General features: G+C 39.4%; 1 protein-coding gene across 2 annotated transcripts in view; it reads left to right on the forward strand.

Annotated features, from left to right (window-relative positions):
• The first annotated feature begins 1146 nt into the window (after positions 1 to 1146).
• Positions 1147 to 17373, forward strand: part of mta1 (metastasis associated 1) — a 48551-nt gene continuing 32324 nt past the window's right edge. For both annotated transcript variants that reach the window (XM_085440616.1, XM_085440617.1), the window contains exons 1-4: positions 1147 to 1224; positions 1546 to 1664; positions 11226 to 11293; positions 15380 to 15473. In XM_085440616.1, the coding sequence (XP_085296742.1) occupies positions 1637 to 1664; positions 11226 to 11293; positions 15380 to 15473 (190 nt within the window). In that variant the 5' untranslated portion in view covers positions 1147 to 1224; positions 1546 to 1636. The remainder of the gene's footprint in view (positions 1225 to 1545; positions 1665 to 11225; positions 11294 to 15379; positions 15474 to 17373) is intronic.

Genomic DNA, 17373 nt, shown 5'->3' on the forward strand with positions numbered 1-17373 from the left:
TGGTCACTCAGAATCACACATTGTAGATACCTTTCCATAAAAGACGGGTAGCCATGTAGAAAAAAAGCTATGCTCATGTGAGGTTTTTTTTAAGCATTCTGTGGTTTGATTGACAATTTATTGTGCCTTATCCAAGGTGATATGGTACTGTATGGTTTGTTTTTGGTAAGATTGAAAGAATAATATAAACACACTCACACACAGGCTACTGATAAGAACAGAAACACTGCTGCTAGTCCATGTTGCAGAACCAACATCCTATTTTAATGGCAGATTATTAGCTTGTTCTCCTAACCACGTGCACATAGAGTTGTACTGTGGACTAACCATGTCATTGTAATAAGCTTAATAATCCTAAATCTCCATAGTATTTCCAGAATCCAAAATATATCTCATATTATCATACCATAATTCACTGCATGTTTCTGCCTTCACTGCATGCTGTGGTTATAATGTAGTCCTATACAGTGAGACAAAAAAGAGCTATGCTATCTTATACATAAACCACCAATCCTAACTTTAATACACCTTTTTAGATTGGAAGAATTTGCATATGTCTTCCTTTCTTTTGTTAATAAAATTATGTATTTAAGGACAAATGTTAAATAAATGTTTAACATTAAAAGACAAAACTATATAGCTACACGACAGTGTGCCCTATCATGACAGCCCCAAAACCACCACTATAAACCACCCTAAAAATTAGACCACAGGGATGACCCGGTGTCTTTCTAATATACATGAATTATATTTAACATACTTTGTTATTTTTACATTTAAGCCCGTGCATCCCTCCCCTGCCGGTCCACTGACCTCTGACCCTCACTGACACTGTGAGCATTGAGGGATTTAGGATCACAGCACTGGTTTATTTTTAGGGCTGATGCATTTTTACACAGCTATACAGTTCCAGGTAAAAGGCTTATTTTAAAACCAGCTCTGGAACCTGTCCACAATTCATGAGTCATCCAATGTGGGAGTTTATACAGTCCGAAGTAGGCCTGGTAGGCCCTGGAAGTTTTCACATCGAGCTCTTACTTAAAGACTTGCTTGCCACCGTAAGTTATCGCGATACTTGTCGATTAGTTGATTAAAGAGCTGTATAATTATCATAAATAAATAAAACTTTAAGCTAGTATCCAAGTTTCATGTCTTAATAATAAATACAGGTCCATTTCCAAGAAATGTACCCTTCCGTTTATAATCTAAACTGGCAAGTAAAAGGTAAATGAACTACTTATGTAAGGTTAACCGAGTAGTAAAGTTAAGCAAAGTTAATAGGAAAACGCTTCTTTTCGGACGAGCGCGTGCTTGGTTGCTAACAGTGACGTAGGTACAGTTTAAAAAGGCAAATATTTATTTATTTATTTATTAAATTTTATTTTAAGTTAAAGAAATTTGTTTAATTAAATCGTTAATTTGTTACAGTGCTGATTCCCATTTACCAGCGCCAAAGTTGTGGGCTAAAAGAAAAAAGGCGTACTGTCTCTTTAAGGCAGCCAGCCAGTCTCTTCGTATTGATCAATCCACCATTTTCCAACACAGAGCGGCGGCAGTGCTAACACAGCTCCGGCAGCGCGAGAGAGAAGAGAGCCACCCCTCTACCTGGAGAGGAAGCCAGGGACCGGGGGCAGTCATGGCAGCGAACATGTACCGGGTTGGAGGTAAGGTGGAGGGGGTAGTATTTTAAGACCTTCCTGTAATTTTTTATGGCGGACTCGCCATGATTAACGTCGGTTCTTTTATGTATTTACAGCGCGTGGTCCGTCTTTTGCTTCCCTTCTTTTATTTCCCTAAAGCTAAAGAGCCTTGTGCTTCACAGATGATGATGATGGTGACTGTGAAGAGGAGGATGGTGATGAAGAGTAGTGGTTCTCTTTACAAAACTGCTCCCCGGATTTCCTCGCTTCTTTTTGCGTTTTTCTTGCAACTTAGCAAACAAGTACTTTAGTGCAACGATGCACTCTGAGTAACATGCATTGCGCTTCTATATATTTTGATGTAACGTAGTGGATATATTCTAAAAGTTTTGCGTGCCATTCAGCTACAGCCCGGACTATACGCTCACAGCCATAAGTAACGTCGTAAGTGCTTTAAGTGTCCTGCAGAAACCTCTCAGTGCTCACAAGACAGCAGCAAGGAGTGCATGCTTTTAAAATGCAGGGAAGGAGTGGAACAAAAAGTTAAAGACAACACTTTACATGCAGGAACCACTAAAATTCTCAAAGCATGCGTAGAGATCCGTTTTACACATTTATAACCAGTGTGTCTTCGCTTCTTTTGTGCAGGCAATTCAACTTAATACCAAATTAAAAATCCTGATTTCCCCTCCCACTCATTTTTTCCCTGCATATATTCCCCTGATTTACATCCCGTAGGTACTGTGTGAAAATGAAAACACGATAACCACTATAGCTGCACTGTATTTTAAATAGAATGTGCTGTTTTGAGGGGGTTTGCAGTGGAGATGCATAAAAAATGGAGAGCTTTTTAGATGTGTCTTCAAAAAACTTCAAATTTAGCTGTCAAAAAGTGTCACCACACAGAGGTTTGATGTGACGACTGTAATGGAGATGGCAGTCCTAAGCATTTGCAGGACAGTTTCTTTATTCTTTCTTTATTCATCCACTTTAATGTCTTTTTGGACTCTGTGGCCATTTGTCAGTAGAAAAGGGAGGGAAAGCAAACTGATTATGTTTTTAAGATTATTAAGTACTAATGTCATTTGAAATATGACTGATGTGATTGCAGTTGGCTTGGAGCATGAATCAAAAATAGCCTATGCTGAAGATAATGGCATTGTTATTTAGTCAAATGAAACAAAGCCTACCTGAGTGAGAGCTGGATTATGTTGGAGCAGGGTAAAAAGTTAACACTTTACCAGCCAGATGTTACTTAGTTTAGTATTTCTGTTTACGCTGTCAGTCTCTTACACTGACATACCAACCAGTTAAGCTATGTCTTGTTTGTAGCACACTAATTTGCAGTAAAAAAGATTGTTTCATTTATTTCATATCTACCTCGCAGCTTTAAGGTTGTGTAGTTTGACTAATTTGTGAAATCTAATCAATCAGAATGGCTTAAACATTTAATGCTCAGTCATCAAAGCAAAGTTGATTACTTTTTTGGAAAAGTGAAAAAGTAAAAAGTAAGCTCAACCTTCACAATTCAATTTAAAACTACAAAACACAATTTAATAAGCATAGTCTTAATTCGTCCTACAACCACACTTCTAGTTTAAAAAAATAAAATCACAGTTCTAGTTTGGCCTAAAAATAGGCCTCATAATTGACTGAAGCTTCTCCAGGCCAACACCAGAACAAAGCAGAAGCCCACACAAAGATGGCTGCTGCTTTGCAAGACAATGCAGGATCATCTTGGGAAAGCAATGAGTCCCCTTGAATGAGCAGTGGACAAAAGACAAAAGGTCTTGATGTCTTTGTTTTCACCATCCAGGCCACAAGCCACTCATCCGGTGCCTGCAGCACTTCTTCCTAGTGCTTTCCCTCATGTGCAGGAAAGTGTTGGTGACTAAGTGTAGGCTACACGATAACTTTTAACCATTTCAGCGGTTGGAAGACGTTTTTATGAATGCAGTGAAATTTTAAAAAAGCCTCTAAGACTTGCTGACGACTTGTTTTCCCCAAGTGAAAACAACGCTTTCCTGAGATCATGATGTTCTAAATTTGGTTGTCAAGTTGTTTAGAAAGTTTACTACAATTTTTGCTAGTGGGTATTCAGACCTATCATTGAAAAAAGCGGACAGGCTTTTAAAACTGTGGAGCTTTGATTTTGTAGTCAATATTACAGTAAGTTGCTTGGTGGTGTTAAGCCAGGTTCAGTTTTTGGCCAGGTCATCCTCTGTTTGTTTCTTTTAAAATGAATTTGTACAACAGGCTTCTGAATGAGGACCTACTGTGATAGAGATGTTCCAAAATATAGTAAAAGATGTCCTGTTTGTATTTTCTGAAACTGTGTTGCTCTGGTCAAAATATATTTCTACCTAGAATGAGGAGTGTGGGTTTTATTCCCCCATCACCTGCATCGGAACTGCAGTATGAGGCCATATCCGAGGATGTTATGATCACGAGGAATGATTACAGGATGCAAACACTTCTTCGGTCGTCATATGGGTAGAGGTCTGTTATTTAAAGAAATAATTGGAAAATACGGGATCCATCCTTTAAATAAGAACTTGTATTGAAATGTTTGGATTGTGACAGCTCTTGCACAGAGTTTGCAAAATGTGTTGCATTGTTTACTAACTTAAAAAGTGAGAAACTTGGGTGTTAATGCCCACATTTCCTTTGGATGGTGAGGATTTTCTACAGTAATTATTCAGAATGTGCCTGAAGGTGTTGCACTGTTTACTAATCTACAAACTGACTAAATTACAAACTTTGACAGTGCCCACACTTTGTTTGGCTCATGGCTGGTGTTAATCTCCCACGCTGGCAGTTGTGTCTCTTGCAGGGTCTGGTGGGTGTACTCGCTGAGTGGCGAGCTGAGGCTTCTTTGCTTCAATCCTGCCAAGTTCAGGACAACTAGTTGGACAGATGCATGACAACCTTTTTACATCCATTCAGCAAAGTATCATTGTGTTTCTGAGGGGGTCAAACTGCCTGAACGCCATTCACAATAACCCCTGTTTGCTAGCTTCCTTGTGTTTCCTATGGACTTAAGGGTCTGGTTGTATAAACTTCACTAGAATGAATGTTTGAGAAAAGAGTGGAAAAATTTGCTGATTTATCGCATTTGTTAAGTGCAAGCTGCAGTGGCTGCTGCAGTATGATTGCAAGGTGTCATGGGAGTTGTGATCTAATTATTATAAGATCAAATCCATCTCAGCCTTAACACCACTGCTGACTTTATGCAAAACTGCTTTTTAAACATTTTTTTATTCCTCTGTGTAAAATATTATAATATGTCAGAAAAGTGAGCGGGACGGGATATGAAAGACATATTTTTGTCTCTTTCCTGCTTTTGCCAGGAATCCTAGCAGATACTAGCAGGCCAGGTAGATTGTATAGACTGTACAGAGGTGTATGCATCTGTGCATACAGCAGATCGTACTTGATTGTGAGTGATATCAAAGTGTGAAAATAAGGTGCGAGTTTGACTTTAGGATATTAAATTAGCTTCTATTACCATAGAAACCTTCATCCATACTATGGCAGTCTATCTTGTCTGCGGTTGCTGCTTCTGACAACAGACACACCTGTCCGTGTGACTGCATGAGTAAGCATCGGATGGGGTGTGAGCTGTGGAGGGCGTGTGTTTGCTTGGACTAACGTGGGCAGATGTTCATGCTCTTCCTCTGCTGCCTCTCCAGCTCCCTTTCTAGCTCTAGCCCAGCCTTTGGAAAAAAAAGAGAAATATGACTAAAGTATGCTGTACTACGTGTAGACATTGAGTTCTCTAGAGATGAGTTTGAAGCTGGAGCACTTTTTGAATTTGAAATAAATTGCATCATTTCATTAAGTTGAAATATTTGGATATGCCATGGTGCAGCTTTATTGGGGCTAGCATATTGCAGACTAAATGGAAGCAAAGATCAGTTGGTCACTGCGTTGTTGGTTTTTCTGTCACATAATCACAGTGTTGGTAGAGCTGTCTTTTAGGGATGTACAGGCAGACTTCCAGCTATCGTTTGAAATGTCTACGAATTTGATGATTCACCACGTAGTCTGTAGAAGTTCAGAAAATAGTCCCATCCCAAGTCATGGATACATGAGGAGAGAGGTGTAACTTTGATTTCAGTAGTCAGTGAGACGTACAAGAAAACACATACACAGAATCAACAGTCAAATTTGTTAAAAAAAAAAAAGGTTCATACCCTTTACTAGGTATGAACAAAGTTTTATGACCGCTTAATTTTAGACTCTGCTTAAAAGTGCCGACAGGATCAGCGAGTCAGGGTTAGAGTACTCGAACGATTGCTGAGCCAATTTATGTTCTGGATACACTAAGGCAAAAAAGGAAACTGCAGCTGTACTTGTCTACATCTTCACTACAGTAATGATCCCTGTTAAAATTGTTTTGAACCTCTTGCATCATTGCAACAGTGTGGTTTTCTTATTATGTTTCCCACTTCAGCTGTTATAAAGTAGATGATTGGCTGTGGGGAACTGCTGTCTCTTGGTGTTGGTCACAGATTTCGGTTCAGCATTCTTGTATCCTCTTTGTGATGTCTGCGATCTGTAGAAGCTACAATCAGAAATGTAATGAATTTCACATGTTAATTTGCTTTTTGTTAACTAATCTAATAATTCAAATGGCTAATCACTGCAGCTTTAATGTACTACATAAGTTATAATACGCTAATACACAGATTCCCAGCTGTTTGTCTCATGACTGTGCCTACTCAAATGCCTTTAACTAGGAGTGTGTTGCAGGGTGTGTCTCTGAGCTGTTTGACAAGTGATGTTCCCTCTGGGATTGCTTAATTTAAATTGCTTTAAGAAACTCTCAATGACAAAGTTGTTTGAAAACAGAGATTTAGGTAATAAGATGAGCATAGTGTTGGTGAATTGTACTTTCTGGAGGGCATATTTAACATAATAAACCACTACGACTATGTAAAGTGTGTCTCGATGAGACCACCAATACAGTATAGTTTTCAGCCAGAGCTGTGGGATTTGGACTTTAGGCCCTTACAATGTGCATCTTGGATTATCCTGGTCACCTTAACCGAAGTTTACAGTGAATGTTTGGATACAGGTTATTTTGATTGTAATTCGCACACCTGTTCCACTTATATTAGATTTTATCTCTTTCTGGTTGATTATTTATCTCATGTTTTCTTTCTCTCTGTCTCTCTCATCATTGCGTCTCTGCCAGTCTGTCTCTCTGGCCTGGTTTGAATCAGCCCAGCAGACTCTCTCTTTCGGGGCTCAATAACGTGCCTTGATTGGCTCACAGAAAATTTGACTGCACTATGACATCATGGCCGCCGGAGCCTGCCGATTGGCTGACGCTGAAAGTGGGGGATGGAGAGCGGGGTGGTTGTACGCGGGATGATGTGACGGGAGGGCTGATGGGAAACCGAGAGACTGATGCTGCTCATTGCCTACAGGCTCTCTCTTTCTGTTGCTCTCATTTTGAGTTCCTCTCCAGCTTGCTCTCCAACAGGCTTCAGCTCCTCACATGTAGAAACTCCAACATTCAACCAGGCTGTTCTGGACAGTCACTGAGCCATTTTCCTCCCATGGTTATTTTATTACAATTTTTTTTCTTCTTCTGGAGGTGGCAGGAAGGGACACGGGTTGAACTTAAGTGTTTCCATTCTTGGTAACTTAAATTTCCGTGCCAGGAAAAAAAAAGAACACGTTGAGCTTTGCCCAAAGTCCCACCTTCTCTAAATGTAGCGGGAGACGTGCTGTCACCAACCAAGGGGGGAAAAAAAAATCTTAGCATGTAGTGGCGATTCACACCCAACACCACATCAAACCGAATGTTCAACATGTGGTTCTGCTTCATTTTCTAAAATGGTTATGACGCATTTTGGCTCCTGATTAATGGGTCCCTCTGAGCTGGTGAGCGTTTGAGGGCCGCAGCTACACGTCATCATTTCTCCCCACGCTTTGCCAAGAGACTTGTCCCTATTTTTTTTTTTTGGTAAATTAGGATTCTTCTTGTAAACATGGACTTTTTTTCCTTTTCATTTTTTTGCAACAAAGGGATTTTCCGTTCTCAGTAGTAATTCATGTGATGATTAGTTGATTGATTATTTACAGCATGGCTATCACAGCGTCCCACAGCAAGTTGGTGTCCTGGAATGTTTTGTTTCCTAATCAATAGTCCAAAAGGGAAAGGTTTTGTTTGTTTATGTAAATAAATTTAAAATCCTTTCTTGCCAATTTCCCTGAGAAAAAAAGAGCCAAAGCTTATAATTGAATCTAAATAACTGTTTCTAAATGTGTATGAAATAACTAATTGATTCATGGCTGCACTACAGTACAGCTTGTTCTGTTACAGGCAGGTAGGAATAATGGCCGCAGCAGTCAAGGATTACTTTCATTATATTCTGAAAATTCTTTCATTGAACATTAAATGATTTCAAACTTAAAATGGGAAAATATGTCTTTAAAGAGATTAAACCGAAATAGATATTTCACTTTTTGTGATGTAAGACTACATGTGAAAGGCGTAAGTCACGTTTCAGAAGCTAAAATAAGTTTCAAGCAGTATTAAATCAAAAAACTGTTTCTGATTACCGGTAGTTTAATTAGCTATTCAGTTTCTGTTCATGCTGAACAAGTTTTTTTTTTTTGTTCAAGGATGACTTGACCGTGCTTAATAAAAGGATAGTGTCTTGGTCACTTTCTTGCAGTTTCACAGCCAATCTGGTGATCACAACTAGTCACAAGCCAGTTTCTTCAACCCCTGACCTCCGTGCTGCTGACTCACATGTGTGTCTGAAAGCGAGCAAGTCGGATATCTCGTCTTCATTTTCTTTCTCTGTGTGCCGCTCAATTTCAGCTTGGCCTATTTGATATTCAGCAGCGGGACGGAGATGTCACAGTGGCAGCGGAGTCTAGTAACAAGCTGTTACAGGGTGAAGAGTAGACAGGCATGATGTGACGATCTTTTCCCATCTTGTAGCAATGTTCAACAGTAAAAAGAGGGTTGCTGGAAGACGCAAGTCATAAAATTTGCACTGTGTATGCCTTCTGAATTGCTTTTGCTACTTGGAGGAAGTGCTAAAGTTTTACATCTTCATGCAAATGATGATTGTTCAGTGGCTTAATGCATAGAAAATTTTTTCAAGGGTTTAAATAAAATAAACGTTATCTGCCAACCGTAGCTCTGGAAATTAGAGTTATCTTGCATTACAAAACTTCAGACTGGGCGTGAACCTCTTGTATTCAGTTATAAGTGTGGGTGGAGAGAAGAATACCAATGAGCATAGTGGAGCAAAAGGTTTTCCAGTGGAGAAGTCAAGGTGTGCCCCCTATGCAGATGCAGTGGTTGCTTTGCATTATTATGTGTTAAAGATTAGCGTGGGCGAGACTGTCTCTGAGATAAACTTTCAACGTTTGACTGTTGATTATTGGAAATGTTACAGTCAGCAGACATATTAAATATATACATGTCAGATGTGATGTCATTGGTAGTTCAGTTTATTTTGGTTGTTTGTGAATTGTTAGGAAACTGTTTTCACTCGGGTTCCTCTGCGCCAAAGACAGTGTCTTTACATGCCGTTTTTTCCTCAACAGAGTTGCAGTTAAGAACACCCAAGACGAGACAAAGAAATTCTGTGAATTGGTACAGATTAGTTTGAAAACTGAGTAAAGAGAAAAAAAACATAAAAAAACACTAAACTTTGTTCATACTGTCGTTCATGGGAAGGAGCTCTCAGTATGCTCCTCTGGTATTCAACAGGCAAAAGTTTGTTTTGTATCCTCGGTGCCCTATGACATAAATGCATCCTGGCCGTTGCATGGGGAGTACTGAAAGCATACAGTATGTTTGCAGAAACACATTAAATACTGCAATTTATGCATGCCAGGCATACGTATGAAAATAAAGCTCAAGACAGAAAAGAAAATGCAATGCAGAGAAAATGAATTGCAAAAATAATTCTTTAGCAAAACCAATTCTTCAGCTGACTGTGTGTCTTGCGGTCTCTCTGAGCACCCCTACCTTCACCCAATAAGGACCCCAGATAAGTAGTTGCATAAATGATCAATGAAACCTCAAAGAATTCAGTGTTGGAAGTTCCAGCATATAAGTGCTGCAGCTTTTTCTGTTGCAAAGCTTTGAAGAGATATTATATCCAGTAGTGAAAGCTTCATTTCCTGCTTGGATAATGTGTGTTGTGTAAACCATCTATAGGTTGTTATGTAGATGGAAACATGATATCATCTTACACAAAGTTACAAAATGCCTTTCTAGTCATACTTGTCATTAGTTTAAAAAAAAAAAAAAAAAGCCAAATGAGTCCTCTGGACTGAGGACGGGGAGGGAGAGGCAAGACTGAGACTAATGCACTGAGACTACATTTACGATTTCAGCAGAAAAAAACTTTATCAATGTCTGACTAATTTATTCAGTTGGTTTTCAAAGATGATGGCTAACAACTTTAGAGTCAAAAATGGAATATCTTCCATATTGGTTGAACTGTTTGGTTGGGCAAAACCATTTGACCAACCACAAAACTGTTTGAAAGCCACCTTTGGGTTTTAAAAGGAAGCTGGAACAGAACGGCTTGATAAATGCGTCTTAGATAATTGTTTTAATTGTGTTTACAATGTTTTGTATGAGGATTTTTCCTTTAACTGTGGCACTTATTATTGTGCGGGTTAGACTTGGATGTCGTTGCAGATTATGGGTGTGCTAACAGGATGGGTGCATGCCTAAACCAGTTAAGTGTTGGACACAGGAGGAGCAAGAAATGAAGGCAAGAGTCAGTGTATGTTGCGGTTGTGCTGGTGGAATTTTGGGCGATCTCTGGCCTAGTCGGTCAAGAAGACGGGTCTTAGGGGAGCGTGGGGGGATGGGAGGGGGCAGATTTAGGGTGAAGGGAGGATAGCTCCAGCTCCAGGCAACATACCAAGTGTGGGGTATAATCTGACAGCACTCAGCCAAGACACATGCAGGGCTAAGACCAGGCACCCTACCAAGACTGGGGCCTGTGGGGACATCCTGGTGAGAGCTAAGCCTCCAATGGGCCTGGAGTGGTGCCAGGAGCAACACACACACACACACACGCATACACGTTAACACGAATGCATAGTAAATCCACACACGCGTGGTAAAGCCTGTGCAGTGTCTCTCGTACACCCACACACAAATGCAGACACACTGCGCATACAAACACCACCACACATGGGGAGAATGAATGGAGCAATAAGACAAAGAAAGCATGAGGGCTGGGGAAATACAAGGTTTGCTATTTGAATGGAAGGGTTGGAGAGCCAGTTTTGTTGTTTATGTGCGAGTGTGCATTAGCACGTCAACATCTCATTCTGTCAGACTTCCCAACTACAACAGCAACTGCTGTGTATGAAATTAGCCTAATCGAGTTAAATCAACATTTTGTGTATGTCTCTGCTGTACTTTCCTCTTGACTAATCAAGCTGTCGTTGTGTGGTCCAATTGGAAATTGCCCTGAACGTTTGACTGACCTCACATTGCTAACTGACACTTCTTTGTCTTTCTCTTTCCATTCCCCACTCTGTTTCTTTCTGTTCCTCCTTCTCCTTCTTGCTGTTCCTCTGCAGATTATGTTTATTTTGAGAACTCGTCCAGTAACCCACTGCTGATCAGGAGGATAGAGGAGCTGAACAAGGTGAGTGTGAGTGGGTGTCTGAGGTTGAATTTATACCCTTGAATGCAGCACATATCCCAGCACTGCAAATCGGATATTAATGTCTCTATCTCAAACATTCAAATACACTTTAATGAAGGCACATTTTAACTAATATTAGGTGCTTTTTTGTATATTTAAGTAAAAATAAATAAATGTATCTTGTAATGTAGAATAGTTTTGCCATTAAAATCTATTTTCATTAGCTTTTTTGATATCTGAAGCTACTTTATACTTTCTACAGCTTGTTCAGTGCAAAACTCCTCTTAGGTAGGAGGGGAATATATTAAACTGCCTAATTATTTCTTTCACTGTACATGTGTCATTTCACTTCATAATTTATTAGAGTGAACATAACATCTGAACAAATTGCACTTTGATTACAATGCAAATTTTGGTTTGGGGAATGTTGAAAAGAGGCATGTAATGATAGGCTGATTTATTTATTGAGAGAAACAAAATCATTATCTGTGCTGAAGTGTCCCAGCTTCTGAAGTGTGATGATTTGCAGATTTTTATTGCGTATGCGACAGCAAATAGGCTTTCATTCGGCTTCAGACTTACAGTCATTAAAAAAAGAAAATACAGCCTCTTAAAATTATAAGTTTTATATATCAGGGCATCAGAAAAACTTGGTCTTTTACGGGTCTTAAAATTAGGTAAATGTAACCCCAGAAGAAAAACAAAACATATTACACCATGTCATTATTTAGCAAATATTAAGCCAAAATGCGGGAGCAGCATGTGGAAAGACTAAGTATGTGCTAACTGTGTCCACGGGGATTAAAAGGGGAAGTATCAGCCAGGTGCTCCTAATCAAATTCACTTGATCATCATCAAGTATGGTCACCTCTATAAAAGCAGAAGCTTTGTCAGTTTTTTGGTCTGAAGGATTCAGGTGTGTGTGTTAACACAGTGCCAAGGAAGAAAGATGTCAGCAATAATCTTAATGAATCAAATGTTGCTGTCCATCAATCTGAGTAGGGTTAAAAGTCAATTTCCAAACACTTTGAAGTCCATCGTGCGACAGCGAGAAAGATTATTCACAGTTGCCAGTCTACACTAAAGTGGACATCCCAATAAACTCACTTCAAGGTCAGACCATGTAACGCTTGGAGGAATTGCAGACAACCCAAGAGGCACATTTAAGACACTATATAGGCTTCAGTAATTGACTGGACAAGTATGGCTTGTTTGGAAATTTGCCTCTTATCTTGAAGAGAGAACATGGCAGCATGGCTTGGAGAAGGAAAGTCACATCTGAACAAATCGCCAGGACTTCAGGAACAATATCATTTGGACAGATGAGACTATAGTGAGACAAACTGTCAAGCACGGTGGTAGAAGGGTAGTGATTTTGGCATGCTTTGCAGTCATTGAGTCAACTCCTTTTGTATACCAAAGTATTCTAGAGTTAAATGTGAGGTCATCTAAAGCTTGGCTAAAATTGTGTCACCAGGACAGTGATCCCAAGCACACTAGCAAATCTCTTCCAGAGTGGCTGAAAAGTGAAAAAATCCAAGTGATTCAATGATCCAGACAAAGTCCAGACCTCAGCCTGATTAAAATGCTGTGGTGGGACCTTAAAAGAGCTGTGCATAAATTAATGCCCACAAACCTCAATGAACTGAAGTAACACTGTACGAAGAGTGAGCCCAAGTTCCACCACAACAATGTGACAGACTGATTAAGTCGTACTTAAAATGATTTCTTCAAGTTATTATTGCTAAAAGTGGTTCTTAAAGCTATTGAATCATGGTGTGCAATTAGTTTTTCACACACTGTTTCTGCATTTTGGCTTAATTAAATAATGACACATTGTAAATGCCTTGTGCTGTTTTTCATCTGAGGTTAAATTTACCTGGTTCTTAAGCCTTGTTATGGACTACATTGTTTTTTTTTTAATGCCCAGATATGTAAAGCCTTAGAATTAACAATGGGTGTACTTTTATTTTTTTACTGTTAGTGTGTTTTTAGACAATGCACTACTTGAATATGGGATGCTAGTCTTGACAAATTCTACAAACTAGATCTTAATGAAAAGAGAAACCAAATGTTAGTAGACAGATTTTTATTATACTTTTAAATGTATGATTTATGTGGTTCATATAGTAAATGGTATGTTTTTATTCAGCATAATGCAGTAGTGAAAGCAGTATTGCGTTGTAGTGTCACATTAATGATGATGTTGCTGTTAAGGTGTTGGGTAAATCCCAGCCTGCTATTTGGTACGTTGTTCAGTTAAAGAAGCAGAAAAAGAGATGTCTCTGTAGACTAGTTACAGGTGCCGGCTGTCTGTCCCCTGTTCCAGGCCTGCGCTGAATAATATGGAGAGTGTTTAATGTGATTGACACAGAGCTCAGAGTCGGCCTTCTATTCTGTCTGTCACTGTCAGTCTCTCTGCTCCTCGGGGATCTTTGGGTTTCTCTTCCATACGGCCTGAGATGCTGGTTTAGAAAATACAGTGTCTGAGGGAAAACATTTCCATTGATCAAAACTGATAACTGATCAAGTTAACAGTTTAGTCTGAAAATCTTTGTGCCCCAACAAGCTGCAAATCAGTTGGTTTGCCTGCTGATTAAAATGTGAAATAAATATGCAGTGTATAGCTTTCATGTAACTTGCATGCACATTTCTCTGTGTCTATTTATGATACTATTGTGAAAGGAAACTGTATATTTCACTGTTAAAATCACAGATCTTACTTGGGCGTGTTGCTCAGGTATATTAACAGCAGCCAAATTATATTTGAAGCCTCATCGTTTTTCCCAACCTACTCTCCAGGATGCTCCATCATTCTGTATACACCAGTATTTCTTGTTCTGCTCTTGAGGTACTGTGTGAGCTCCAGGGCCACTCTACCCAAAACCTGCATCAGGTGAAGTGCTGGTTCTTGTGCCACCTCATGGAGGCTACAGAGCAGAACAATGACTGCTATGAGCTAGCTGCAAGGTGGATTTGGAGTCTCCCAGCAAGACCAGAGACAAGAGAAGCAGCTGATTGTGTTGCTTAATTATTTGTTGGTTGCAAAGTACTTAGCAAGTAGAATATTTGCAATGGGGCACATGCACCCCCAAGAATATCTAATTCAGTATGAAACACTCCTCATTCTGCTGTCCTATATTTAAACTCTGATCCATTAAAAAAAAAAAAAATCCTAGATAGGCCTTGTTTTTCGTTTCTTACACACAAACTCCAATGATAGTGCTGACCATAAATGGCTGTAGTACACTAAATACAGCTCTTACAGCTTAAATGTGCACATACATCATTTATGAAGTGATACTGGAAATGTTAAGATTAACTGTGGTTCATGTGGTTCACTGTGGTATGTGCTGTCACAGGGTGCTGTGGGAGTTTTATTTTTTTCAAAACTTTCTTCATTTTCAAAGAAAATGTTTTATTTTGTAGCCATAAATGGGCCATTTATCTCTCCTCTGTTCTATGGCCTTTTTTCAAAAATGGAACTGGAAAATTGGATTTTAATTATTTGATGATTGGGAAAGTAGAAAGTCTGCAGAGCTGAAGTGTCTACAGAATGTAAATCTATGTTAGGTGTTCACTTTGTTTGTCATCCCTTCGTTCCTGATACAGTACACAATAAACTCATAAAAAAGTTAGTCAGTGCTCAAAACTTAATGCATAGTGATTTGAAAAAAGGTAAAAGCTATAACTTGGTGTCTAAATTATACTTAGTATCTTTTACACTTTAAATAATCTTACTAGGAGTATTCGTTTCTGTTTTTAGGTAGTATTCAATAAAATATTGTCATGCAGATTTTAATTTAAAAACAGTTCTGTGTGAAAACATCTATGTAGGAATTAATGTAAAGGGAAAAGAGCTGGGCTTGCACAGACAGTCCTCATCACTGCAACACGTGATTTTCTTTTTTCTTTTTTCTTTTTTTGGAGGATTGCTGTGGCCACTTTGTTTTCAGGCAAAGTTAAAAAGCTAGCCTCAGTTATGGGTTTTTCATCTGTGTGCGCGTGCCCGTGCATGCGCGTGTTGGTTCTCTGTGTGAGGCACCACTTGTTGCCATGGTAACGCTGATTGTCTCTGGTTTGCAGACAGCCAATGGGAATGTGGAGGCCAAAGTGGTGTGTTTTTACCGGCGCAGGGACATCTCCAGCACACTCATCGCTCTGGCAGACAAACATGCAAGTGAGTGACCGACCATAACCCAGCCAGCCAAAATCATGCAACAAACAAAACTGCCAACCAGGACATGAAACATTTCTTTCTGACAACCCTCTGCAGTCATATTCCACTGCAAACTTGTGGTACTTTCACATCCAATCGAACAAGATTTCCCTGAACAGAAAAATACAGCTCTGCTTGTTGTTTGGCTTGATTGTAAGCTTGTTTGTACTTCAGATTTTATCAAGGGGTGATACAAAATTGAAGTTTGTTTTCTTTTACCAAGCTGGTCCAGACTTTAGCCCCTCCTCTGATAGACCTACTTGCAGAAAGCATTCGATAAGTTATGTATATCAATATGGTAACGTCTGAGTGTTTGGGTGAGTTTAGTTTGTGCTTGAATATGCTCCTGTCCTTCAGAGCTTGGAGCATTGCTGCTTGGGCTCCATCTCAGGTGCCTTTCGTATGTTTTTATTATTATTTTTTTCTTTTTAAGTTCTGGCTACCAGGAAGTTTAGTCTGAGAGAAGCGCCTTCAAGCGGTGGTTTTAAAAATAGGGAACAGGAAATATAGACGCTCCGTCAGAGAGACAGAATGTGATGGTAGCTTTGATAACAGTAAAAGAAAGTAGTGTAAATGAAAACTGTTAACAGGTAACACAAGTATGTCATTTAAAGGCCAAACTATTGAGACTACTAGGTCACGTCCCTCGTGGTCAGTTGGAAATTACGCCTTCAGGGCACTGCTCCAGAGTGCTCCAAAGAAGAAGAGAAGGATACAGGATTTATTGCCACTTAGAGATATTGCTTTTGGCATGACCACCTCTTCTTCCATATTACCTGTTTGACCATGTAAAAGGTGCCTTTTTTTGGCTCATGGAGGTACATCGAGGTCCCACTATGGGCCTTTTATGAGGTAACTATGCAGTTTGGCTACATATATTTAAGGCACTTAGTCTGTTTTCCTTTAATCTTTGCATTTTCTTCTTATTTTATTGTAATTTTCTAGACATATTTTAACTGAATAAAAACCTGTGCAGTTTGCTTGTTAGTTGAATACGGTTGTAAACCTTGTCTGCAAGCCAACCTTGCCTTGGAAGGTTATATCTATTTTAAATGTAACTTGAAAAGACCTGAGTTCATCCTCATTTGAAACTGTTGTCTATCTATTGTGTGTTTAGTCTTGTGAGAAAATATAATCGCCCACTACTACCCACTACTTAAGTTAGCAATCTGTATCCATGCTGCCACAGCGGAGCATTTGGTTGCCTCGCAACAAGATGGACCTGGGTTCAAACCCAGGAAGGCTAATGCAGCCAATGTAAGAGGTTCTTAATCTCATGGGTTCTCACTGGTTAAATAGAGGCTAAATAGATCTATGAACAGTTATTTTTCATATCGTCTCTCATCAGGAATATGACATTCTCCTATGTCAGTGGTCATGTGGCAGCAATGTAAAAGAATCAAGCAAATCAAATGGTTCATTCTGTACTCATCAGTTACAGTTTTATTATTTTTTTCCGTTTCTTCGAACAAGTAATTTCTCTGACGTCACTCCATTTTTATTGCATGTGTTTTTGACCCGCTTGTAATCCTGAATTACTGATGTACTTTCCAAGGTGACTGACAGAAGGCAACATACTCAGCTGGTTTCTACTATACCTGTTATACAAAAGAGCCGATATAGCTAAGTAGAATAACACATTAGCACTTGCTTTCTCTATGTAATGGAGTGTTTCATTAACAACGGTCCACACTCCTGACATACTCAGGTTCTTTTGGAGGCTCAAAAAGACTTTTGGCTAAAGCAGGTACACTTGGTGTCCAGAGCAGTGTGGCCAGTTTTATCAGGTAGACTTAACATTAATATGAAAGCACTAGGGCTGGGCCATATCATACCGTTCACGGTAATACCGGTATAATGT

This window comes from Copadichromis virginalis, linkage group LG19, assembly GCF_057382275.1.
Source record: "Copadichromis virginalis isolate Kocher_CV1m ecotype Utaka linkage group LG19, C_Virginalis_male_GT1.1, whole genome shotgun sequence".
Classification (NCBI taxonomy): Eukaryota; Metazoa; Chordata; class Actinopteri; order Cichliformes; family Cichlidae; genus Copadichromis; species Copadichromis virginalis.